Genomic DNA, 25,892 nt, shown 5'->3' on the forward strand with positions numbered 1-25,892 from the left:
GGCTCCCCCGTGCTTCCCTCCGCGCACGGGTCACCTGCCTGCTCACCACCCCCCCCCCCCCGCAGTAGGAAGGTAACTGGGGAGCAGGCTCTGCGTGCATTCCCCTTCCTGCCCGCGGAGCACACCAGCACTGAACAAGCCCACAGGCCCGATCACGGGGAGGGGGGCGTGATGTCACTGCTCATCTCGCTGGGACAGGTTTGCTTACTGCACACAGGAATCATGGGTTGGACTATGTCCCCCCCACCCAAATTCAATTCACGGGGCCTGACCCCCAGGACCTCGGCCGGGCCTGTATCTGGAGATTAGATTCTCACCGAGAGGTGATCAAGGTCAATGAGGCCACCAGGACAGCTCCAGGACAGCTCCTCTCTGGCTGCGGCCCCATAAGAAGAGGGACCAGGACACAGACAGGCACGGAGGGACGACGCCGTGAGGCCCAGGGAGGAGACGGCTGTCTGCATGACCAGGAGAGGCCTTGAGGGGGCCAGCCCTGCCCCGCCTGTATTGGGGGCGTCCAGCCTCCAGACCGGGGACAGTGGAGGTGTGTTTTCAGCCCCTGGCCTCCGGAGCTTTGTTAAGGCAGCTGCAGCAGGGGGGAGGCACCTGGGGGCTCAGCTGGTGAAGCATCTGCCTTCGGCTCAGGTCATGGTCTCAGGGTCCTGGGACCCAGCCCCGCGTCAGGCTCCCTGCTCAGCCGGGAGAGAGTCTGCTTCTCCCTCTGCTGCTCCCCTGACTGAACCCCTTGGGTCGTCATTTCTGTGAGCGGCACAAGGACGTGTCACCCCGTGTGATGGAAAAGTACCCCTTCCTAGCCACAGCCCGTATCATTCTCCTTCCATCTGATAACGCGGCGGAAAGTGCAGCGTGTACAGAAATGAATCGTAAACACAGGAAGCATAAGTCAAACTGTCGCCTGACCCTAAAAATACCCGGGGTGGGGAACGCACAAAGGGGCAGGACGGCACCGGTGCTCCAGAGGCGAGCGGCTCCCAGGAAACCGGCCAGGGAGTCTTCTCTGTCTGCTTTGGCGATGGAAACAGAAACCCGCGATGCAAATAGAAACCCGCAGACGGGGTGCCTCCCTGTGCGCCACAAAGCGTTCACCCCGAGACCCGCAGCCACAGGACACCCAAGCACTGGCGCTGTCCTGTTCCACACCCACTCACGCACCATGGCTTCTGCTTCCAGTGCCCAGGGCCCTGAAGCCACTGCGTCCGCTCACCCGGGAGGCTGCAGGGGGCTACGCCCAGCAGCAGGGGTCGGCACATCCAGGCGCAGAATCTCCATCACGGGTGACATGTGGACCAGACAGCAAATTCACACTTGGGTGTCTGGGGGACTTGGGGGGGGCCCCAGAAGCCTGGGGTGGTGGACATGAAGGGGGACCCGGGGCCCAGGGGCACACATAAGCACACATAAGAGCAGCTTCAACCGGCAGGGGGCACGGGGAGCAGCTGCTGCGCTCAGCTAGGGGTCAGCAGCTTCTCCAGCGACAAGCAAGGGGCCCACCAGGCACTGAGGGACGGCCAGGAGTACGGCAGGCTGCAAGCCAGGAGTCAGGGGTAGAGAAGCCTCCAGCAAAGACAGAGGCGTCTGCCAGCATAGGGTCTCTGGCTGGTGGCTCAAGGCTAGGAGAACAGGACAGAGGAGATCCAGAAAGATCCAAAAGGCCAGACGGGGGGGGAGAACCCAGACCAGTACAGCCTTGTCCCCTCTCCTGTCCCCTCCACATGTGTTCCTTCCACGCTCCAGGCCCCGAGGTGAAGCAGAGACAAGCAAAGGGACCCAGACAGGACCCCTCACTCCTGGCGTTGGCCTGACCCACCTCCGTTCTCCTGATTCCCAACACCTGTGCCTGGTCCTGCTCGTCCCTAGCACAGGGTTCTCCCTGCCATGCGTCCTCTGTTCCCCAGGACCGTGGGCCTGACCCCCCGATGACGTGGACTGTAGGCCACGCGGGACAAAGCCACAAAGCCCTGTGAGCTCGGATGGCTTCACTGTCACCTGCAGAGCCCGCTCCGGACTGTGCTTGCCACCTGTTCAGCCAGGCCTCCTGCCACAGAGACCCAGGGGCCCCAGGTCTCTGTCTGCACCTCAGAGGGCCCTTAGGTACAAGCTGGAAATGAAATTTCTCGACAAGGGCCATCGGATCCCGCTTTTAGACTCCCGGCCCTAGCAAAGGAGGCTCAGGGTTAGAGCCCGGTGCCACACAGTCCCCTCTTAGCTACTCGACCAAATCCATTTCCGGGGAGACCTGAGAACCACGTGGGGCTCGTACTCGTGGCGACGGGGCCCCCTTCCCGCGGCCGTGAATGCCCGGAGGCATTCTCTGAGTCTGAACACAGCGTGGGCAACAGCTCCCCAAACACACAAGACAACATCCAGCCGGAGGGCCAGCACGTCTGGGAGCTCGCCGCTCACCCAGGGCTGGCTCCCGGCCCCAGCACGCGGGCGTGGAGTCCAAGCTCGAGGGTCAGGGCCTCCTGCCTGCCCCCCACCGCCTCCCTTCCAGGACCCACCGCCCAGCTCCCTAGGGCCACACCGGATCCCCTCCGAATGCCCCCACGCCCCCTGCTCCGGGTATTTCCGCAGACCCCGAGTGGTGAGACACACACACACAGGTGCCCTCGGGCTCGGGCATGCAGGGGAGCAGGGCTTTGGGGCAGGGGGAGGCCACGGGAGCTCCAAGGCCAAGCCCTCACCCGTGCCCGTGCTCACGGATGACGTCATCCCACACCAGCTCACCCAGTCGCCCCTAACCCCGTCGGGACCCTCACTTAGCTTCAAGTCCGCAGACGCGGGGTGACCTCTGAGGCCACCCAGACCCTGCAGGCGGCAGACCCGGTGGGCACCCAGTCGTGGGGCTCAGGGCCGGCCCCTGGGAGCACGGCTTCTCCCCACAGGCAGCCTCTCACACACACCTTCAGGCCAGGTTCCTGCCCCTCCTCTCCCCTGCTCCCTGCACCAGCCCTCCTCTAGGGCGACCTCCAGGGCAGAAGCAGTGTGGCCTCAGGGCCCTGGAAAGGGCTTCAGGATCACCAGTTTTCCCAAAAAAGAACCACGGGCAACCGAGCCCGCACCATCTGGCTTCGCCCTCCCAGGACAACGAATCACCCCCAGGACGACTGAGCACCCCTCGGAAGCTCCCCGCCTGCCCACCTCACCCAGCACGGCCCATCCTGGGGTCCCTCGCCCACCGCAGGTCCGCTGCCCCCACCAGCGCCTTCGGGACAAAGATGTCACCCTGTCCCTCCCTTCCTTCCTGTGCTAGGGCCCCACACGGAGACCCAGAAAGCGCAAAACTTTCAAAACAGGACAGTTGCGTAAATAAATTCCTGGTGCGGAAGGAAGGAGGGAGGGAGGGGATGGAAAAGGGAAGGGAGGAGGGGGGGGGGGGGGGGGGGGGGGGGGGGGGAGGAAGAGGGGGGAGGGGGAGGAGGGCTTAGGACCCCAGGCTGCTGACTGGCCATACGCACTGCCCCAGCAGCCCACAGTCCAGGGGTGGGGAAGGCTCCCCCGTGCTCGAGAGTCACCTACCACATCTTGGAGCTCTGCCCCCTCCCTGGGGTCCTTACAACAGGGGACACCCATTCTAGACAGGCCGCCTCCCGAGGCACCGACCAGACCACGGGGCGCCGGGCGCACGTCCTGTCGGCATCCCCACTCGCCTCTCGTGGCCTCTCTGGGTCGCTTGGCCTCCTTTAAACCTGGAACAGTAGACCCAGGGCAACAGTAGACACAGAAGCTGTGGGCAGACTAAAGCCATGGCCACGTGCAGCCCTACGGGGTTGTCCAACATGCAGCAGGTGCCCAATAACGGCTCAGCTCATTGTCTAATAATTGAGTCCTGGGAGACATGTCTGGAGGTCACCCGGGCAGAACACAGAGACACACCCTCCCCTCTCCCTCTCAGTCTCCTGACCACAGGGAGACTGGGTGCTGCCTTGCAGAACATTCTAGAAGAAAAAGCTTTCTCCATGGGGACAGTGCATCAGAACGTGTGAGCAAATGGGCTAAGGAAAGGCACCGGCACCCTATACATCCGCTCGGCCCCCCATGGCCTGAGGACACCGGCCCCTTCACCTCGAGGTCATCAGGGGCGAGCGACATGCTGTTTGCGAAATGCACGTTGCAGAGCCCTCTCGCTGGACAGCGGGCTCCCACACCGTGGGCTGAACTCAGCAGTGTGACGCCTTCACCAGGGAAGCCAACCTCCACGACCCCGCTGACCTGACTTTCGTGAGCACTCAGGACAGGCCCGCCACTGAGGGAGGATGTTGAAATCCAAACGTTTAGGGAAAACGAGTAAGAATCTTCATTTACCCTCTTGTCACAGGCGCCCCCTCCCCAAGGCCCTGCAGACACACGGGAAATCACTTCTGTGCGTGTAGGAAGGAGGCACAGCAGCCCCACGGTTTCCCTGTGCCAAACGCCTCTAAAATTAGTTTAGATGAACGACGTCCTCTATATTCAAGACAGAGAAGAGGCTAACATGTCACACGTCCTCTCTTCCAAGCAGCAGTGTGCCCCAGATCTGAGACTACCCGGAGGGCTCTCCATGAAGGTCATTCGCTGAGCTGCGATACGCCGGGGGATTTCGCACTGGGACCACTAAGGACACGCGAGATCACCCGTGTAGTCAAGGGATGAGGACCCTCGGATGCAGAGGGGCCGAGCTAGGACCCGCAGGTCAGAGAGCACATAGCAAGTGGTCCTCTCGATTCCTTCTGCCCCTTCTAGTAAAACATCTTTGCCCAGAAAATAAGCCAAAGGCCTTCAGATCATTCCACGGGCATCACCAAGGCGGAGGGACCGGCATGTGCACTCACCATGATGTCGCCTTTCAGCAGCTGGGCGGGCTCAATGGCGATGTAGATGCTGCTTTGGGTTTCCGGGCCCACGTTGCTTTGGGACACACAAGAAGGTAAACCACGATGCAATTTCACGATTTAACAGAAAAAACCCCTTTTGAGAAAAGCGACCTCGCCACTCAAACTCGGAGAGGACACAGAATACCCCGCGTGGCCCTGGGATGCCCCTCCCCAGGGTCCGGCCGGAGTGTGGATTGTGCGTGTCGGTAACGAGCAGAGTGCGTGAGCGCCCAGGTGCCCCCCGCGTGCGGGTCCGCCACGAGTCCCGACCACGACAGCAGCTCGTTCCAACCTACTTCTCACTCACTTTCTAGTAATGTCCACAAAATACGTACAGCGAGCAAACAAGAAAGCAAACCAGGAAAGCCCGGAAACTCAGGCATCCTGAGGGCACCTGCCCATTGCCGAAAACACACAGGGGAGAGAAGGCTCCCCATTGCGGACCCTGTCACAGGACTCTGGGTTGTGGGCCTCCCCGCCCACCAGGCTCCGCGTCCACACCCCTTCCTGGAGCCAAGGTGCCCCTTCCAGCCCCCGGGCACTCCCCCCATCAACGCCCCGACCCCTTCCCGCAGGACGGGCAGCTCGGGAAGGTGTGTTTCCCGTGAGCACAGCACTTACTAGATCCCGGACGTGTACACGGGCTGCATGGCCTGGTAGAGCTTCAGGAAGGGCCGGCACACTGCAAGAGAGAGTTGTCCGTGAGAAGCAGGACTGGACAGACAGGAGTTTGACAAACAGCAAGACAAAGGCAACCTGGGACCAGGTGGCCCCTGTGCTGTGTCCATGCTTTTGGGGAACAGAGCTGGAGTCAGACCACAGAGTAGGGGACAGCTCCCTGGGAGAGGTCCTCCTGGCCAAGGGACCCCATACACAGTGACCAGGACCCCTGGACGGGGCAGGGAGGGAAGGCAGACTGGGGGAGCGCAGGGTCCGGGACGGGCTGCACGTCTGGAGCGCGGTGTGTGGACCTCACCTCCGCCCGCGTCGAAGTTGGGAGTGCCATGTAGGATGACAAAATGCAGGAAGAGCGGCGAGGCGTTCATTTTCACCGTCCCCGACAGGAGCCCACTGAGGAACTGCACGTACCTGCAACGGACAGTGGCTCAGGGCTCCCACGGGGGCCCCCACGGCTCTGAGCCCACGCGGGGCCACACGCGCAGGGAGACCGAGCCTGCTGTCCTGGGGCACTGGGAGGGGACCAGCCCCACTGCGCACATCCAGGCAGGGCTCGACCTCCAAGTCCGACCCTGGCGAGCACAGCCCGGGCACGTGACCCTGCAAGGATCCCTGGACACCCCCCACTGCATGTGGCTGGGCACCCAGTGCAGAACCGCGGCTCCCGTGCTGGGTCCGCACCCACACCACAAGCAGTCTCTCTGCCCCCAACCCAGAGCCATGCGGGCTCAGGCCATAGGGCCGTCACAGTGCCCCCAGAGCTACACAGGTTCAGGCCACAGGGCCATCACGGTGCCCCCCACCCGCAGGGTAAGACAGGAGAGTGAAGGAGAAGGCCTGTGACAGGGTCACTCTCCCCTCAACTCCCACCCCACGGGGAGACGCCGGCCGGGCTCTGTGCCGCTCCTGGCCCTGGGAGGGCCTATCGTCAAGCACACATGGGTTTGGGGATGAAGAAAAGGTCACCTTAAGGCTTATAACCAGCACGCCTGTGACCAGAGAGTTCATTAAAGAACAACTGACCCAGTCCCCTCCTGACAGCACCACTGCTAAGAGAAGGACATATGACAAAGGTCCTCCCTGTGTTTATTTTGGTGAAGCGTGTGGACAGAGTGGAGACGGCACCCTGTCCCTTCCCTCCAGCTGTGACAATCACGCCCACGGCCAGTGCTTCATGTGGACAAGCCCGAGCTCAGCACAGGGCCCTTGGCTCTGTGTGCGCAGCCAGGGGCCTGCTCACCCCCAGCGCAGGACCCTAACCCCAGCAGGGTTAGGACAGCAGCCCCAGGCAGCCCATCGCCTGCCCCTAACAGTCTCTGGGGCCTACAGGCAGGTGGCTGACGACCAGCAAATCCTCAGCACGGAGCTGAGCCACCGGTGGCTGGACCACCACGTGCCTGCGCGCCGCTCAGTCCGCATCTGGCCAGCCCCGCAGGAACACCGCCGCGTGCCAGGGACCCCGGGTGCACAGAGCACACGTCTCTCCTCTCCGCACCCCGGTTCCACCCCAGTGTGCACGTCAGGGAGGAGTCAGGGAGGAGTGAGGAGACGTTTCACAGTAAGCCACGCGGTGAATGTTCACGGATTCCCCGCTGGGGCGGCCTCGTCCTGCTGTTCGCAAAAGCGCAAATGCCTTGTCCAAACACGCAGCTGAGTTAGGGGAGGCGGGACACGGACAGGGGACCAGGACGTCTCCTCATGGCCACCGCGAGGCACCCATCAGCACCAAAGGAAAGGGAATCGGTTCCCGGGTGAAGACAGGAGCCCCAAGAGAGAACGGAAGGTTTGCGCCCCCAGTTCAACTGGCACACGAGGAGGAACAGCATTCGCCTGTGGCGGCAAAGGGGGTGGGAACCTGACAGCTCCCCCAGCGCCCAGTGTAGGGGCCCTGCTCCAAACAGCTCCTCTGCCTCTCACCGTCTCCTCTCTCTCTGGAGAAAACGAATTCCCTGTGATGATGCTTTCCACGCTTCCTCTCAACTAAAGTGAGAAGGTTCAGGAACCGCACGTGTTGGAGGGGGAACAGATGGCGGGGCACGTGCGTCACTTCTGTGACAAAGCAGCTGGAAATCTGCAGATGTCCAACACATTCCTTACCACCAGGGATGGTGGTTGGGAGTTTCCTCGAATTCCCCTAAACGCCGACCTGCCCTGGACACTGCTCAGATCTCCCCGAACACGTATATGTATCAGAGCTACCATGACAGTGCTAGCATGACCATGTCCCATGGCTCAGCACGAGGACCCACTGTAAGGGCACATCCTTCCCTAAGGCTTCCTATCTCCCCTCCGTGGTGCTCGTGGGGGCTGCATGGATGGTGGGGAGACATGAGCTGGGCCCTTGCAACAGGACAGGACCCAAGCTTGCCGGTTACCTAGTGCTCCCCAGCACTCCTGTCCCTGGCTGTGCAGGAGGCCCTGTGGGAGAGCCACCCTGCCTCCAAGCATGAGAAGCCTGGGGTGGGGGGCTGCAGCGGGCATGCTCCCTAAGGAGAGAGGAAGGGTGCCTGCTTCCCTTTATCTACCCTGTCTCCCACGCATGTGCTCTTTGAGACACACAAAGGGTCATGTCCAGACTATAAAAATGTCAAAAGCCAAATAAAGCTATGCTGGGAAAGGTCCGGCCATCAGACACAGCTGAAATCTTCGTTTCTGCAGGCTCAGTCCCTTTACCAGGCAGGGTCGGACACGGGAATGACTCCACCGGGGGCCTCCACGGGACCCCTTCTGCCCCGCACCCTTGGGAAGGTGAGCTCACCAGCCCGGTATTAAATAAGGCTTGGAGGGACTTGCTGCCAAGGCCCCAAGCCTCCCAGGCCATAAACCCCAGCAAGCTCATTAATTCACTCTCTCAGGAGACCCAGTTGAAATGGGTTTCTTGAGCTCAGTCGAGACAGAGGCTGCACAGAGCTCCCTCGGGGCAGCGGGGACCACTGGGAGGGTCCCCATCATAGTGTCCGTGCCACAGACGCAGCCAGCCTGGGCTCCTCCGGACGCATCAGAGCGGTCATCTACCTACTCGAGAATGGTCCATGAGCATTTCCCAGCACAGGAGCTGGGTGGACGGCCTTCCTCTCCTCTCCGGGTGTAGGGAGACTCGCCAGGGAAGGCAGAACAGGACTCACACCACCTGTACACAACGTAAATCCTACGGCTTCCGGAGCACCCAGACAGGAGGGGAACGTGGATGCTGTGGGCTTGCTAAGGTGAGAAAGTATATTTCCATGTTCCCCAGTCTCGCGTTGCTATTAAAAAATACTGTAAGTTGTAAGAGCAAAACATCTTCCCCGTCGGGTGCTGAGCATTTTGAGTGGCTGGGAAGAACAAACCTCACACGATGGTCTCAACAGATGCAGGAAAAACACTGGGCAAAATACCACTTCCGTTCAGGATGGAAAGCCACAAGACAGTGGGTATTGAAAGAACACCCCTCGTTGTAAAAAGGCTGCGCACGGCAAGCCCACAGCTAGCATCACACTCACGTGAGAAGCTGAGAGCTTTCCCCCTGAGATCAGGAACAAGACAAGGGGGCCTGCTGTCACTGCTTTCATTCACATGGTGTCGAAGTCTCACGCCACAGCCATCAGACAAGAAAAAGAAATGAAAGGCACGAAATCAGAAAGAACGATTTCAAATGGTCCCAGTTTGCAAACGACGTGGTATTACGGCGGAAAAGCCTAGCGACTGCCCTCAAAAACCGTTAGAACTAATAAATGAAATCAGTAAACTCAGAATATAAAGTTAATACACACCGTTCTGTCGCCTTGCCATGGGATAATGACGCGCCACCCTAACAAGAAGAGCAGAAACCGGCCCCTGACGAGAGCATCAACAAGACTGAAAGTGACCTAAGAACAAAGCTGACCAAAGAGGTGAAAGACGGGCGAGCTGGAAACTATAAGACATTGATGGAAAAGGCAAAACAAGACACAAGGAAATGGGAAAATGTTCCATCCTCAAGGAAGGGAAGAATAACACTGGAAGAATAATCAGTCTCTAGATTCAATGCAGTCCCCATCAAAATTCCTATGGCATTTTCCACAAAACCAGAAAGAAAACCTTAAAATTTGTATGGAACTCGGGCACCCGGGTGGCTTGGTGGTCCAATTCTTGATTTCAGCTCAGGTCCTGATCTCAGGGTCATGGGATGGACCCACCCCCACCCCCTAGCCTTGGGCTCCACACTCAGCAGGGAATCTGCTCCAGATTCTTCCCCCCCCTCTCAATCTACCCTTCCTAAAATAAATAAGTAAACCTTTTTTTAAAAAGGGCAGAAGGGGTGCCTGGGTGGCTCAGTGGGTTAAGCCTCTGCCTTCTGCTCAGGTCATGATCCCAGAGTCCTGGGATCGAGTCCCACATCGGGCTTTCTGCTCAGCAGGGAGCCTGCTTCCCCCTCTCTCTCTGCCTGCCTCTCCGACTACTTGTGATCTGTCAAATAAATAAATAAATAAAATCTTTAAAAAAATAAAAAAATTAAATTAAATTTAAAAGGGCAGAAGATCTGAGTAGACATTTTTCAGAAGAAGACCTGCAGACACCCAACAGACACGTGAAAAAGCGCACAGCGTCACTCACCCTCAGGGAAACACACATCCACACACAGGGAGATACGGCGCCACACCTGCCAGGACGGCTGTAGCCCACACAGGAGACAATGGGTGCTGGCGAGGATGTGGAGAATTTGGACCCCTCGTGCCCTGTTGGTGGGAATTCTCACAGGCACAGCCGCTGTGGAAAACGGCAGGGAGGGCCCTCAAAAAGCTTAACGCAGGAATACCATATGGCCCAGCAACCCCACGGCTGGGTTATCTACCTGGTGAAACAGAACCACAGACGCAGCGCGGGTTCACTCCAGCCGCGCCGACAGTAACCCAACTACGGGGCAGCGCACGCGTCCGCCCACGGATGGACGGGCGAAGGTGCAGTATAGGGCCAGCACAGACCACGAGTCAGCCGCAAAGAAAGGATGAAATCCTGCCGTCTGCAACAGCTTGGATGGCCTGCGAGGCACTGTGCATCGCAAAATAAATGAGACAGGAAAAGACACTTGCATGGGGAATCCCCAAAAAACAAAACAAATGAACAAAAAAACAAGCTCAAAAGCTTACAGCTACGGAGAACAGAGCGAGAACAGAGCGGTGTTGACAGAGGCAGGGCTTGCGGGATGGGCAGAGGGAGGGAGGAGGAGAGGGAAGAGGGGAGGAGGGGGAGGAAGGAAGGAGGAGCAGGGGTGGGGGAGGGGGAGGGGAGGAGGGGGACTGATTGCAAAGAGTCCTGGACACTGGGGACTCCCAGGACAAAAGGAGGAGGGCCTGTGGTGGCCTGGAAACCCCTTTCCCAGATGGAAGTATCGAGGCCCAGCTCCTAACCAACACGCCCGTGGCCGCCCCCCCCCATCTGCCAGCCATGCCCGCCGGCCCCTGGGGGAGCAGACGTAAGGGTGAGCCGCACAGGACGGGAAAGCACTCAGGCAACCGTCTTGGCAATTCTTGGCCAATTCCCTGCTGTTTGCTTTCAAATAACAGTGCGGTGACTTCCTCGGCTGGGCCCAGAGGGTGGCGTGGACTCAGCTGGGGGCGCGGGGTAGGAGGAAGTCTGCTCCCCCAGGGCCCTCCGCTGCTCAGCCCTCCCAGGGGCTGAGCCGAGAGCCAGAGAGGGAGCGGTGGGTGGGCTGGGGGGCCAATGTGAGGAAAGGGCTTCGGGGTGGACAGCCTAGCGCAGGAGTCGGCCAGCCCCACACCTGCCGGGAGGCCACGTTTGCTCTCGTGCTGGGCCGGCCATGACAGAGACCACGTGGCCGGCGGGGCCCCGGCCAGCTACTTGCCAGCGGGTTAGAGACACGGTTCGCCGACCCCCGGTCTAGCAGACAGCCCAGTCCTGACATCGCGGCGTGAATCCACAGCCACCCTGAGCATGGAGGCCCCGGCGTGAAATGTGGAGCACATGGTGGGGGTGGTCCTGGGTCCACCTCCCAGAACCAGTCGGAGCCGAGGCTCCCTGGTCACCCACACGCGCAGTGGCCCTTCTTCGCCGTTGGGCACCCGCCGGGCTGGCCGGGGGGAGGTCCCTTCTGTCCCACTTTCTGAATCGTAAGATATCACCGAGCTCTTGTCTCTGGCTCGGGGACGCATACGTACCGCTTCTGGGAAGGCTGCATTAGGGCTGAAACTTTATCATCGTAGAACTTCTTCATTGCAAACCTGTCAAGGGCCTGGTCAGCGCTGAGGAAGGAAAGAGAGAGCATCAGTGCAGCATTAACCGTGGACGCCGCGGGTGGCCGGGTGACGGGGGCAGGGGCTACGGCCTGGCAGGTCTGGACCACCGTCCAACACAGCGGCACCCTCTTCCCAAGTGGCACAGCTCCCAGGACAGCCAGCCCCCAGGCTCCTTCCCCCAGGCGGGCACAAGGCTGGCATCCCAAACTGTACCATTGCCACACCGGCCCCACGACAGCAGGGAAGTAGCAGAGGGCTGTGCATTGAGTGTCCGGATCCCGAGGGTTTGGGGCACAGCAGTTAGCACTGCCCTTAGTGACCACCAGCAAGCCCCGGGGGCCAACTTGGGACCCACAGGGAGTCACAACCCTCAGCAGGCCTGCAGGGGGAGTCACACAGCGGTGGCCGCCCACAAGCAGAGTGCGCTCAACAGGACCCTCAGGAAACCCTGCAGCTGAGCGGTCACAGTCTGGCTGACCTGACGGATCCGTCCCACATCGTGGGACACAGATGCGAGAGGTCACAGCAACCGAGTCTTGCTTGAGTCCAGAACTTCCCAGACAACCTGATCGGAGCTGGGCTCTCCCCTCAGAGTGCACACACGCAGCCCTGCGGAACATGGGGATCTACCGCGGGCATTTGTCCTGGGCTGCACTGGGTGGCAGGGCGGGGGAGGGCTGTCCCAGATGGACGGCCGCCTGCCCGGCAGCACCCAGCCTTCACCGTCGTCGAGGGTGCATGTTTTAAGCTCAGAAGTAGCTTACACAGAGCTTCACTTGCAAGCATTCCTCTGCCCAAAGCTCATGGGTCTTACTAAATGCTGACAGTGTACTTCCGGCTTGTGTGTGTGTGTGTGTGTGTGTGTTCAGGAATAACGTCATCGTCAGCATTAATACTCCTGCTGACGGTCTCCCCAGTCACCCGTCCCCAGGGTGCCGACCCAAGAAGCTTCCTTCTCCTTCTTGATTTCTCCTCTCAGAGGCCGTCCTGAGCATGGTTCGCGACAGAGCTCTTAGACACGCATGCTCCCCGTGACAGCTTCTGGGAGTGCCAAGGATCAAGGACACACAAACGTGTGAGAGGCCGGTCGCCATGGCGGGCTCGGAGCAGGGAATCAGGAGACACTGCCTCGACGGGCACAGACCAGCCCTGTGCCTAATGACCTAACGCCGTCTCCATGCTTGGGGGCTGGGCCCCCTCCACGCGGCGGGTCGGGCGGCACATCCAGGAAAGTGCAGTGATCGGGAAGAACAAGGCCGAGCGGCGCTGCCGTGGCCGAAACGTGAGGGCGACCCGAGCAGATAGGCCAGGATACGGTCTCAGTGCCCGTCTGGGTTCCGCAGGGGTCCCGGCAGGAGCAGCCACCTCAGGCTCTGGCGCACACACAAACCCTCATTATCACCGAGAAGGGCTCTCAGTTTCACGGGGCTCGGGTTTCCTCCCAGGCCAGCCCCAGCTCTGCCGTCTGTGTCCAGAAAAAACACCTGGGAAGTCAGACTCCACTCCTCGCTGCTGGAAAGGGCAGGACTTCCTGGCTAATGTGAACAGCGCGTGCACGTCCTTGGAACAGAGCGGCCCTGCCCCACAGAGCGGCCCCCCAATGACGGGGTGAAGGCACACCCACAAAGGGCGGTGTTTCTGGACCGGAGTTCAGTGTGAGTAAGATGTGGGCTCAGGGCGCACGCCTCTGGAGGCACCCTGCGTCCAGGGGACCCTGCGCCGCCCCAGCACCCACAGGCTGCCCTGGCCTCGCTGCGCCTGCCAGCCCAGCTTCCCGCGGGCCGGTTCCCTACGGAAGCCTGGGACCAGGCTTCCCACTCACGGGCCAGGAGACCAAGAGCAGGCCGAGCCTCGGGTCTATCATCTGGAGAGTGCGAGCGTGACAGCAGCCCCCAGGTCACTCAGGGGGATAGAGGGAGAGAAGCCCAACCTGCAAAGTACCTCCCAGAGACCCAGGGCTCATGAGGCTGCTCAGCTTCACAGGGCACGAGGCGCCCGGTGAGACCGCACAGGCCCTGCCTTTGGTTCGGTCACGTCCACCCCTGCGGTGTGTTAGAGAAGGATGGCACGCTCACTGCTCTCCCGCCGCCACCATGGAAGACGCCAGCGTGAGGCAGACACGGGGCGCCCCCGCGGCTGGGGCTGCTCCCGGCCGAGCCCCTACCCCGTCCCAGACCTCCCGAGGCCCCCGGCAGCACCGACGCCCCGCGTACCTGGCCGACACGTTGGTGAAGTGCATGTAGGAGGATATGACCACGCCGATGCGTCCCTTTCCACCCTGCGGGAGACAGAAGAGGAGCTCGGTTTCTCTTGACTCCTGCGGCAGCGGCAGAAGGCTCGCTTGGTCCACTTGGGACGACAAAGAACTTGTGTTGTTGGGGGAGCCATGGCCAGCTTCCAAACTGGTCCCCGTGCTGGGGGACGGCAGCACTGAGCCCAGCAGGCAGCAGGCTCTCCTGGGGCATCCGTGGGCCCCTCGAGGACAGGTCTGCAGAGAGGCGGCCACTCAGCTAACCAGGTCCCACCGGGGCCATGAGAACGTGCAAGGAGGAAGCACTTAGCGTGACTTCACTACAGGTGACAGGGCCTAACGCCCACCTCAAAGGCTGAGGGGTCTGAGAGCTGTGCATGCCATGCAGAGGGCCCAGAGGGCATCACAACTGCCACCTGCCACCACCAGCCTGGCCCTGCCCAGTTCCACGGGGACCACGGCTCCAACATGGGGGGCTCAGCCCATGACCACAGACATGTACAGCCTGGATGGGGAAGCCACCAGAACCACAGGCCAACAGGAACCAGGGGACCCACGGGAGAGGGTGTGTGGAAGCACCATGGCCATGACAGGACACCTGCACCCAGGGCCATTGAATGCCACCTTCTGGAACATTCTGCCATGACCCAGATTGATGGTTGGCAAATCACAGTGCACAAGCCACTTCTGCCCAATGCACGTCCTGCAACCTGTGAGCAATGCAGTGCCATGTTTTAGAACAACTGAAGAAAAGTCAAGAATCAAAATACCCTTCAGTGCCACACAGCAAACCTGGAAAGCCCAACCATGACCGTGCATGTGATGGGAAGATGCCACACCTGTCTGTCCAGGCGCCTCTGGGGCCACATCCACAGGCAACGGCATGGGCAAGCACTTACAAGACACTGCAGCCCCCACAGCCCAAAATATCTGCGGTCTGGGTTTTTCACGAGAAGTTAGGCAGCCCAGACAGAGGAGCACACAAAGCTAGAATGGCAGAGCCAAGGACATGCACGTCCCCACGTATATCCTGGAAAAGAAAAAGCGGAGCGGGGGTGCCTGGGTGGCTCAGTGGGTTAAAGCCTCTGCCTTCGGCTCAGGTCATGATCCTGGGGTCCTGGGATCAAGCCCCGTATTGAGCTCTCTGCTCCTTGGGGAGCCTGCTTCCTCCTCTCTCTCTGCCTGCCTCTCTGCCTATTGTGTTCTCTATCAAATAAAAAATGAATTTAAAAAAAACAGAAACAAAACAAAACAAAAAAAACCAGCGGAGCAACCCAGGCCATGAGCTCCACCAGAGCAAATGCCTTTCCACGGTGTGCACGTGGGGCCCACGGACATATGGCCGGTTCCTCCCCGCGTGGCTACTAGTCCACTATGAGGAAACATCTCCCCAACCACGCCAGGCATGCGTGGGGCCACGAGGCTGTCACACCTAGGCAGTCCCTGTGTCTGTGGTGACCCTGAGAGGCTGACTCCAGCAGGACGTCAGGACTGTGGAATGCACCACAGCAGCACAGAGCACCACACCTTCTGGAAGACCCATAGGCTATGTCTGCTCAGCCCGTCGCCCGTGGGCAGGTGAAGGCAAGGGGCCCCGGTGCAAAGCCACACAAACCCGTCCTGTGCAGTGGACCAGAGGGCAGGGCCGTCCCCGTGCTGGGCCTGGGTCTGCCTCCCTGCGGCCAGGGGCCCAGCTCCGCTCCCGTTCCTGGGGCGTGTGGAAGGAAGCACAGCTTCTGCAGAGCTCACAGGTTTGCATGGATGATCCTGATCTCACCCCTCCATGAACCAGATGAACTTCTGTTAATGCCGACATTGGACATTCACGTTGAGTGAGGACGCCTCACTCACAACACATTTTCTAGAACGTCTCGGAAAGGGCTTGCATGTCCCCAGAACGAAGCAAGAGGGGAGCAAGCAGTTTCCAAGAACTCCTGATGTGCTCCCAGTAACTCCCACTAATAAGACTTATCCCGGGGCACCTGGGGTCTCAGTCGGGTACGTGTCTGCCTTCAGCTCAGGTCATGATCTCAGGGTCCTGGGATCGAGTCCTGCATCAGGCTCCCTGCTCCGTGGGGAGCCTGCTTCCCCCTCTACCACTCCCCTCCTCCTTGTGCACATGCACACTCTCTCTCTCAAATAAATAAATAAAATCTTTAATTTAAAAAAAAAGGCTTGTCTAGGGAGCCAAGCATTGGGTAGGACCACACATGGTTCAGAGATCTCTCTGCAGTGAGTCTGTCACCTGTGACACAGACACTATAAGCAACACTGTAATCGACTTCATTAAAAAGTGAAGTCGGTGACCAACATGGGACAAGTAGTTAAGAGGAGCCTCCTGAGGTCCAGCACGGCAGAACCTTCTGGGGGCCCAGGTGGCAGCGGCCAGGAGAGCAGGACCTGGGTTTCTCACCTGAGCCAGGTCGGCCAGACTACTCCGGCCCCTGCTGGGGACTGCTGCTCAGAAAGCCTTGCACACTGAGCTCCATGGGAAGCATCCCCAGAAGCACCAGGCCAGGCCTGATGGAAAGCAGTTGGTTTTAACTGACAAGAATTGGTTTAAGAAACAAAGAAAAAGCCTGTCTTCTTTTGAAGTTTGTACCAAAACATAAATCCAGAGAGAAGATCCTTAGTATAATGCCACCCTAAAAGGCTCCAGGGAACGTAATTTCATAAGCAAACGAATAGGGAGCCTGGCTGTTTGCTGGAGAAAGTAAGCAAGTCGGGTGTGAGCAGAAGAAGGGAGAGAAGGAAGCACCACGCTCATTCATGTGCACCTGCCAGGCTCTGCTGGGAGCCAAGGGGCCCGCCGCACACCACGACCGAGGCCCGCCGCCGTCCTGCAGCCCTCATGCAAGCGGGTCTCAGAACCCCTGGCGGACAGTGGCTCGGACAGCCCAGCATAGCTCGAGGGGAATGGTCCCACCAACTAAACTAAATCCAAGGCAATGGGTTTTCCTGCAGCTTTTGAATGTGAGAAGATCTGAAAAAGACATTCCAAGAAGGAAATAGGAACACACTGGAGAACTGGAGAGAGTCCCTAGGACATGGTGTGTAACATACAAAGTGAGGAGGGGCCCCTTCTGGGAGCACGTCCTTTCCCAAGGTGCCCCCCACACGCTGCACCAGCGCACGTGGGGCTGCGGAAACCACCGTCCTCATGGAGCAGCCGGCCCCCGGGCGTCCCCACGCAGGACTCTGGCGTCCCGTCCAGCCTCGTTCTCCACCCATCAGACCCGAGGACCTGGAAACACAGGACGGCAGCAAGAAACCAGAGGTGGAAGAGGAGAGCTCCCAGGAGGCCAGAGGTCAGGTGCAGCCAGCTCCAGCCACGCTGCCAGGGGGCCACCAGTCCCGTCCCCCTCAAGCAGACAGCTGGGTAGGACCACGTGGTCACAGCTAACAGCATGCTTTCCCCAGGCTCAGGTGGACCAAGTATAAGCGGGAGTCAGACAGCATCGTAACAGCGCCCTGCTCCTTCTCCAAAGGGCTTTCCGGAAAAAACAAACCACATCCAGATAAAATGCATCATCACCGTCGATGCCTTCCGTTCATTTGAAAATGTGCAGGTATGCGTTCAGTGCCCCCAGGCTTGCCCATTCTAGAGCCCAGCTCCGGGAGAGCGAGGACTCTTTCCTTCCTAAGGGCAGGTGTGCGAACATGACCACCAACACCGGCAGATCCGCACGTGCGCGTGGAAGGTGGTCCCCGCGGGAGATCCGGCGGCCCCGACCCCCAGCCCAGCACGGAGCGGCACTCACCCTGCAGTGGATGACGACCACGTGCTGCGGGTCGCTGTTCAGCCAGGTCTCCTGCGCCTTGCAGATGGTGCACACCTGGTCCAGGGGTGGCGCGTGCAGCTCCGGCCAGCCCACGTCCAGGATCTGCAATGAGAGACGGGCTCTGTCTCTACAAAGACCCTTCACATGCCGGTAAGCAACGCTGCCGCGTGTTCCCTCCCTAAGGCCGCCTGGGAGCTGTGGCCGGGCACCTTCCCTGGGAGGGAACATGAGGGGGGGTATTATGTTGCCCCCGTGAGACGTCTGTGCCCGTCTTATCTGCTGTCCTGCAGCTGGGGACGGCAACCCGAGAAAGGGCTTTCAGTGCCACTAATGGGGTGCAGCTCGTGGGGCGGGCAGACCTGGCCCGGCCAGATCTGAAACAGGAGTTCTTGGTCGGAGCTGGTGCCAAAATTCCTCAGTGCAGGCTAAAATCAGAGCTTGGGAAAATGCAGGGGGCCGTTCCCCATGCACCGCGCAGGAGACGTCCCAGAGAGCAGCCCAGCCCACATGCTTCAAGGAAAACACGCTCCTCTCGGGACAGGAGCGTGCCCACGAGGAAGCACCCTGACCCCGGGTTATAGCTCAGAGCAAGAACAGAGACGGTCTTCACTGCGTGACACAGAATCCAGTGTCTGTGAATGGGAACAGCCCCCCATCCGAGCCACCTGACAGCCTCCAGCACCCCCGCCCGGGAGCCTGCCTAGCGATGCAAAGTGCATCCTATTCGACCTTCGTTTTTTTAAGGGGAGTCGGAGCTCTCTTCTATGAAAGTAATAGAAACCGTGCAAAATGATGGGAAAATTTCAGGAAAATCCCAGGAAGCTAGAAAATACCACATATCCCTTCCACCATGTGGGTAACAGCTTTAACACTGAGGAATCCCTTAGATTTTTTCTGTGTAGTTGAGCAGAGCTGAGAGGCCATCACACGGAACCTCTAGGGCCGGCTTTATTAACTGGCATTACAACAGGCATTTCGCCAACGCACCACACTCCCACTCCAGCGGCGGCCAGCCACTCCGACGGACGGCACACACACACTACAGGCACCATGGCTCACACGCATGCACAAGCTTAAAGCCCTCCCTAAGTCTTTACGAGAAAGATGAACGCACAGAGGGGAAAGCGTGGCAGGTGGCAGGAGGGAGACCCCGGCAGTGGAAATGTCCGGTGGATCCCGCCAACCTCAGCGTCCCACATCAACACGTTACTGCGACTTACTATGGGCGGGTACGCAGAAGACTGGGGCTATGTAGGGTCTCTCTGTCTATTTTTGCAACGTCCCGTAAATCCAATTATTTCAAATGAAAGAAACGAACAGGGACACCTTGCTGGCTTAGTCAGTAGAACGTGTGACTCTTGATCTCAGGGTGGTGAGTTCAAGCCCCACAATGGGGGCAGAGATTGCTTAGGGAAAAATACAACAATTCAAAAACAAAAACAACCACCCACAGATAAGAGTTCCCAAGGCCCCTTAGGACGTCATGATCCACAGAGACTTGAACGGTTTTGCACAAGCAGGTAAGCCTCAGGGATGTTTGACAAAACCCAGAACGTAAAGGGCTAAGGTTGTACCTTTGGGTTGAGCTTCGTAAGGTCATATCTCTTTTCCGAAAGGTTTAACACCTGTGAAGGGCAAAGAACAAGCCATCAGATAAGTTCACGACCTTGGAGGTCAAAGAGGAAACCGTGTTCACACTTCCTGCACCGTCTGCCTTCAAGGCACTGAGGATTCTGAAACATTGAAACTCACGCGGAAATGTTACTGTCACGGAATGAAACCCAAACAGAATACACAGGGACAGTGGACGGAATTGTGGCGGGGGGGATGGGCAGGAAGCCGGGCTTGCTGGGGGAGGACGGGGCAGTGAGGGCCAGAGCCGGCGGGGGCCCCACCATGCACACTGCAGCAGCCAGGGGCCTGGGGGACTCCTCCTCTTATCAGGTCCCCTTATGGCAGAGACAGTGGAGCTCTAGGACCCATCCAGGTTTGCTTGGGGCACATGGCTCTGCCCTAGCCTGGCTCCACAGCCCTTCTAATTGGACCAAGCTGCTGCCCAGACCTGTGGACCATAGGCCCGGTCCCATTTAGGGACCAGGTCCCTGCCATCTGGGACCCAGGACCCTCCCGAGTATCCGGGGCCAGTGAACGGAGGGGAGGGAGGACAGGTGCAGGGACCAGGAACGTGCTGACCCCTGGGCCAGAGGAAGGAGGGTGTGCCTGCAGAGCAGATGGCCTGGGTCAGAAGGGCAGCTGTCCCAAAGGTGCCAGGCCCCAGGTAGACGTCTGGGTTCTGGGCTGCAACACGCTTTCCCTGGCTGCCATTAGGTCATGCCGAGGACTGACATGCAGGGAAGTGGCAGGCTCTCGGGGGCCAGGAGAGTGCTGCTCCACCCGGCTCGACCGCTTGGGGCCAGACTGCCCATCTGGGGCCAGCAGTGACCGCTTGGGCCACACTGACCTCTTGGGGCCGGCACTGACCCCTCGGGCCACACTGCTCTCTCAGGGCAGGCACTGCCCGTTTAGGCCAGCACTGCCCTCTCAGGGCCAGACTGACCACTCGGGGGCCGGTACTGGCCGCTCAGGCCACACTGACCGCTCGGGGCCGGCACTGACTCCTCGGCCAGCACGGATCATTCAGGCCACACTGACCACTCCGGGCCAGTACCGGCTGCTGGGACAGAGGCATGGCCCCCTTGGATCCACTCTGTCTCTGTCTCTGGGCCACTCTCGCAGACAGCCATGTGGTCATACCAGAGGGTGGCAATCACGGCCTTATCGGGCAGGGCAAAGGCCAGCAGCTTCACCAGATAACGAGGCCGTGTGGGGGCAGGTGCAGACACGGTGTGAGACTGTCATTCAATGTGTGGTCACACCGGGACAACCCGGGGCTGCTGCACAGGGGCAGCCATCGCGGGAGTGCACGGGGTAGCCAGGGGACACACGGGACTCTGGCCCACACTTCTTTGGGGGCTCCCTCTTACCAGGTCACATGGGTCCCCAGGGCACAGCGGCTTCCAGGACCCCACCCTCTGTCCTCATGGTTCAGGCCAACAGGAGGGAAAGGCTGGGCTTTGACACCAGGGGTGCTGGATGCTTGGACACCACTGGGGCTGAGGGGTCTGTCTGATGCTGAACACCGGCCATAGCAGGGGTGCTGCCCACCCTCAGGCGCCCAGGAGCAGCCGCCACAAGCAGGCGCAGCAGGTGACACGACATACAAGAGGCCCGGCGGGAGGGAGTCCCAGAGCACCTCCGTGAAACCGGGTGCCCAGAGGACCAGATGCACGGAGGTGTGGAACCACGTCCCCCCACGGGCTTAGCAGCCACCCCGAGACACTCGGTACCTCTTCATATTTCCGGTAACTCAGTGTCTCCCCAAGTACGGTGCTCTGTGTCCCCTGACTGTCCCCGCACTCCCTGGCTCCCCCATCCTCCTGCTCAGTGTCCTCCCGCACTCACCAGGTAGTTGTCCCCGTGCTTGGACCTCAGCATCCGCGTCACCTCCTGCAGGCCGCGCAGGTAGGACTCCTCGGAGCAGCCGGCGGGGAAGGACACAGCGATGATGCGCTCGGTGATGTAGGTGAGGTCCAGCTCGCGTCCGTCCTCCATGGTGCAGCTCAGCCCCGCGGGCCTAGGAGCAGGGCCAGGAGCAGGGTCAGGAGCAGGGTCAGGAGCGAGGCCAGTCCCCAGAGCAGCGGACGGGTCGGCCTCTGCACACACAGCTCACACAGGAGCCCACGTGTCCTCTTCCGTGCAAGCATGGCTGTGCGCGGCTCTCTGCTGAGGACGCCCAGGTGCTGGGGGCGGGGGTGGGGATCACAGCAGGTGGGAGGGCAGGGGCGCGGAAGCAGGAGGGTGGAGAGCAGGACCGCCACGTGCTCCCATCCTACGGAGCGGAGGGCCTGGTGAGGCCACGATGGGGCCTCCTGCCCACAGCGCCCCTGCTGCACCTGCATCACAGGACGGAGCTGTGCGGACCACGCTCGAGAGCCGCCCCTCCTCCCCCATCTCCCATCTTCCTCCTCCTCCTCCTCCTCCTCCCGGAGGACAGGCCCCCAGGGCTGAGGGTGGTTGGGGAGGAGATGCCAGGTCAACCCCAACGGGGTGATGCCCCACAGCAAAACCATGGGGAGACACAGGACACACACAGGACGCGGGTTTGGGCCCAGAGCCCAGGAGCTCTGGGGGTCTGCGGCTGTCGCCTATATATTACCGCCTCTTTCCTCTGTGTTTCTCTCCTGACTTTGGAAAAATTCAGAAACATACAAAACCACTTCACAAACCACTAACATACCCATCATCCGACTTCCAAATGACCCCACGTGCCCCCCCACGCCCCTGCTACCTCTGCCAGCTTTCTGCTTTAAAGAAATCCCGGATGCTCCACAACTTCATGTATAAATACGTTAGCATTTCTTTCTAGAAGATAGACACTTTTTAGAAATACCTACAAGGTCATTATCAGACCTAAAACAAGGAACATCACCAGACCCCAGATCATAAACTTGATTTTCAAAGCTGATTTATTCACATCAGGAGGCAGACGATTGCGGAGATTTTTGTTCTCTCTACCTTATGCACCACAGAGGGATGCAAGAGAGTTCTGATTACTTTCAAAAAATGAACCAGGTGTTTGAAACACTGATCTGAAAAGTCATAATGCAGATTTTCCACCAACCGCAGCTCGTGAGGAACAGCCCCTCGTGGAGCGCAGGCTGCGGCCATCCCGGCAAGCACCTGCAGGGGCGCAGGCCAGCAGAGTTCCCTGCACATGCCGGGCTCCGCCCAGGAACGCCCCCAGAGGGCACGAGCACAATGAAGCCACAGCCATGTCTGGAAAGAATAGCTTTCCCGCGATCTGGGCTTTAGGGCTGGGAGGCTGAGTCCCGAAAAACAAAGTCGATAAAGAAAAACTCGATACGAAACATCTTTGAACATCTTCCTAAAGTAAAAAACAGAACAAAACCAGAAGGATGATGACCACAGAATAAAGTAACACCAAGCTCAGGGGCTCCCTGTCAGGTCTGACCCCAGGCGGGCACAAGTGGATGAGCTACGTACGGCGCTGGCCACTCACCTGGACGGTCTGGCACGGCAGAGAGCAGCGGATGGTGCAGAAGCCCCCGGAGCCTGCAAACGACAAAGCACTGGTCATTCTTGGTCCCCGTCCCCAGCCTGCAGCCCGCAGTCTGCCGAGAGGGAAGGACATGGCCCGTCCTAGTCGAGACACAGGTGGGAAGTCAATGTGGTGACCGCAGGCTCATCTTAAGGCCCGGGAGGGTCTCTGGCACATCAGGGGATCGCAGCCCGGGGGCTGCAAACTCCCAGCCACCCGCTCCCTGAACCCCCAGTGGGATTCATGGGGAGACGGACCCACCTGCAGCCCCAGGCAAGCGGCCCTCGGCAGAGGTGTGTGCCGGTCCCCATCCGTATACAAGTGGTACTCAACCAAGGTCACGGTTACCATTAACTTAGCCACTAGTATTTACTTGGGAAAAAAAAGTAGTGAGTATGTCTACGGTTTAAGAAGCCTTTCAGTAGGGGAAATCCTCAGCTTGTGCGGAGTTTATAACTTCCACGACCCTTCTGTGTGCATGTGTGTTAACGCGACACGCTGGCGGTGCAAACATCATTTCAGGAGACACACCCGGCAACCGCAGAAGTAGGAATCCCCTCCCCCATTCCAGAAGTGGGGAAACCAAGGCTCAGGTGGTGTGCAAGGCTTTGCCCGAGACGGCAGAGGCGGGAGAGCCCTTCCCACGATGCGGCAGCTCCTCTCTTGGGCCTGTTGCGAGTTCCAGCCCCGCTCTGCGGACCAGCCAGGGTGCCTGCCAGAAGGCGGGTGATGCTGGGAACAGGCATGGCAGGACACCCAGATCTCACAGACCTCTTCCTGCTCCCTGCCGGCCCCAGCACAGGCTCAGACACCCAACATCACCAGCGCGTCACTGGGCACCTGGCTCAGCCTGGTTCCAGAACGAAAGGAAGATGCCAAGGAAGACTCCCGAGGCCCGTTCAGGAATGGAGATGGCGCGCCCCAGAAGTCACACCAAGCCGTGCCTAAGCCAAAGGCAAACCCGAGGACGTGATCCGGGACCTCAGGCAGAGACGGGACCCAGAGGGTACCCTCCTCTGTGCACAGGACACTTAGAGAGCTTGCCCGCTGGCTGTCCCTGGTGGGTGCGTGCCTCTCCTACATGTCCCCTTACAGATGAGTCTGGGGGCTGACAGAGCCCGCTCCCTCAGTGCCTGGACCATGAACGGCATAGGACAGTGGCCCCCCAGGAGGTCAGGGAGGCTGGACCCACTCTCCCCAAAGCAGCCCTGAGGCCTGCTGGCTGGGTTCCAGCCAGCGCCCCCAAGAATCCCCACCCACATCCCTTGGCAACGGATGGATGGCAGACAGATGAGAGGACACAGACGCACAGATACGTGCATGAAAGGTAGACTGCTGAACACACCCACACACTCGCGCGTGCACCCGCACACACACACACACACACAGAGTGAGATGGGAAGGCAGGGTCCGCCTACCCTCCCGTCACTGCCTACCTGCCATCACTCGGCTGTGCCTGAGGCTGAGTTAGACAGAACAGAGGCACACGGACTGAGAACCAGCAGACACGGTCCACGCACGTGAGTGTGTGCGCAGAGCACAGATGCCTTTCCAACATCCCCATCACCCAAGTGGATGACGGGCACAGTTCGTGGCTTAGGAATGACCCAGAAACCAACTTACTAAAAGTCTCCCGTGCTCCCCAGAACCCTATGCCCTAGCCTCATCTGGGAGGCCCCAGGCCTCCTGAGCTGCATGTTTCTCGTGGGGCTTCTGCAAGAAGACAGCGGCCTGCCTGCCTCCCTGGGAAGACTTCCGAGGACACACCACTCTTCAGGCACCTCACCACGTGTGCAGAGACAACAGGTGCTTCCTGTACGTGCGTCGGGTACCCACCTGCCTCAGCCCGACCCCGCCTCCTTCACCCCCGGCCGCGTTGGCACGCGCTTATCGCAGCCTGCAACTCCAAAAGGCCCTAGAAACCCGAGGGCAGGGGCGGGGGGTGCCCGTGGAATCTGGGGCCAAGGTTACACCTGCACCAGGCCAACCACAAAGCCTGCACTGCCCCTCCCCCCTGCCGTGTCTCTGAAAAGGAGCTCTTCTGCTGGCCCCCAAAGCGGTCCTGGGCCCCTGTGACGTCACCAGCCTCCCTGGCCATCTGGGGAAGCCTCCGGGGTCCAGGACGCAGCGGCAAGCAGCAAAGTGGACATCCCACCTGGTAAGGACTCGTCCCGTCAGCCCAGGGGGGCTCCTTGCTCAACACACTTTTGCAATTTCCGATCCTCATTTCCTCGGCTAATGGTGTGATTTTATATAAGAAACAAGCACAGCAAGACCAATTTTGCAGCCGTGGGACACCAGCCCACGCCCATATTTCAGGAGGAGACAGGGACCGGAGGGGGGCACATGAGTGTGTGAGTAGAGCACAAATATCTTTCCAACGCCCCCATCACCCAAGCCGATGACTTGGGTCCACGCCCATATTTCAGGAGGGGACAGGAGGGGACAGGGACCGGTGGGGAGATCTGCATGCGGACACAACTGTCTTATGAAGGGAGGCCCACTAAGCCTGGGGCTCACTTCCGAGTCGGTTCCCCCGGGGCGGAAAGCAGGCCCAGTGCCTGTTCTTGGGAGGAGCCGGTCCAGGCCTTGTCAAGGGATGTGGCTCCTCGGACAACACAGGCTCTGCCACTGGGCACCCCGTGATCGTGACCAGGTCCTTCACCCGGCCCAGCCTCTGCCACACTCCTTGTCTTTCTAGCACAGGAATCCCAACCCCTACCTCACCTGGGGGTAAGGGACCAGGAGGTGCTGGCATGCAGGGCCCATCCTCTAGAACCCCGTCCTCCAAAACCCCAACTCCCACAGTGCCCCGTCCTCCAGAACCCCACCCTACAGGACCCCATCCTCAGGGCACCGTTCTCATACCCAGTGGGTAACTCCAGAACACCTGGGTACGCTGCCCACACATCCCTGGGAAACCACGGCTTCGCGGCTCATAACCAGGCCCCCTTCTAAGAGGACAGGCCCATG

General features: G+C 59.8%; 1 protein-coding gene across 9 annotated transcripts in view; it reads right to left on the reverse strand.

Annotated features, from left to right (window-relative positions):
- Positions 1–25,892, reverse strand: part of TNS3 (tensin 3) — a 200,746-nt gene that overhangs the window by 83,592 nt on the left and 91,262 nt on the right. For 8 of the 9 annotated variants that reach the window (XM_059397165.1, XM_059397159.1, XM_059397160.1 and 5 more), the window contains 9 exons: positions 22,881–22,933; positions 21,263–21,434; positions 19,375–19,425; positions 17,780–17,902; positions 13,981–14,045; positions 11,690–11,773; positions 5,851–5,963; positions 5,496–5,556; positions 4,833–4,908 (listed from right to left, as the gene is read on the reverse strand). In XM_059397165.1, the coding sequence (XP_059253148.1) occupies positions 4,833–4,908; positions 5,496–5,556; positions 5,851–5,963; positions 11,690–11,773; positions 13,981–14,045; positions 17,780–17,902; positions 19,375–19,425; positions 21,263–21,412 (723 nt within the window). In that variant the 5' untranslated portion in view covers positions 21,413–21,434; positions 22,881–22,933. Of the gene's footprint in view, positions 1–4,832; positions 4,909–5,495; positions 5,557–5,850; positions 5,964–9,034; positions 9,136–11,689; positions 11,774–13,980; positions 14,046–17,779; positions 17,903–19,374; positions 19,426–21,262; positions 21,435–22,880; positions 22,934–25,892 lie in introns of those variants that run through there. The other variant, XM_059397166.1, reaches the window with a different exon arrangement.

This window comes from Mustela nigripes, chromosome 4 (genome assembly GCF_022355385.1).
Source record: "Mustela nigripes isolate SB6536 chromosome 4, MUSNIG.SB6536, whole genome shotgun sequence".
In the NCBI taxonomy this organism is placed as follows: domain Eukaryota; kingdom Metazoa; phylum Chordata; class Mammalia; order Carnivora; family Mustelidae; genus Mustela; species Mustela nigripes.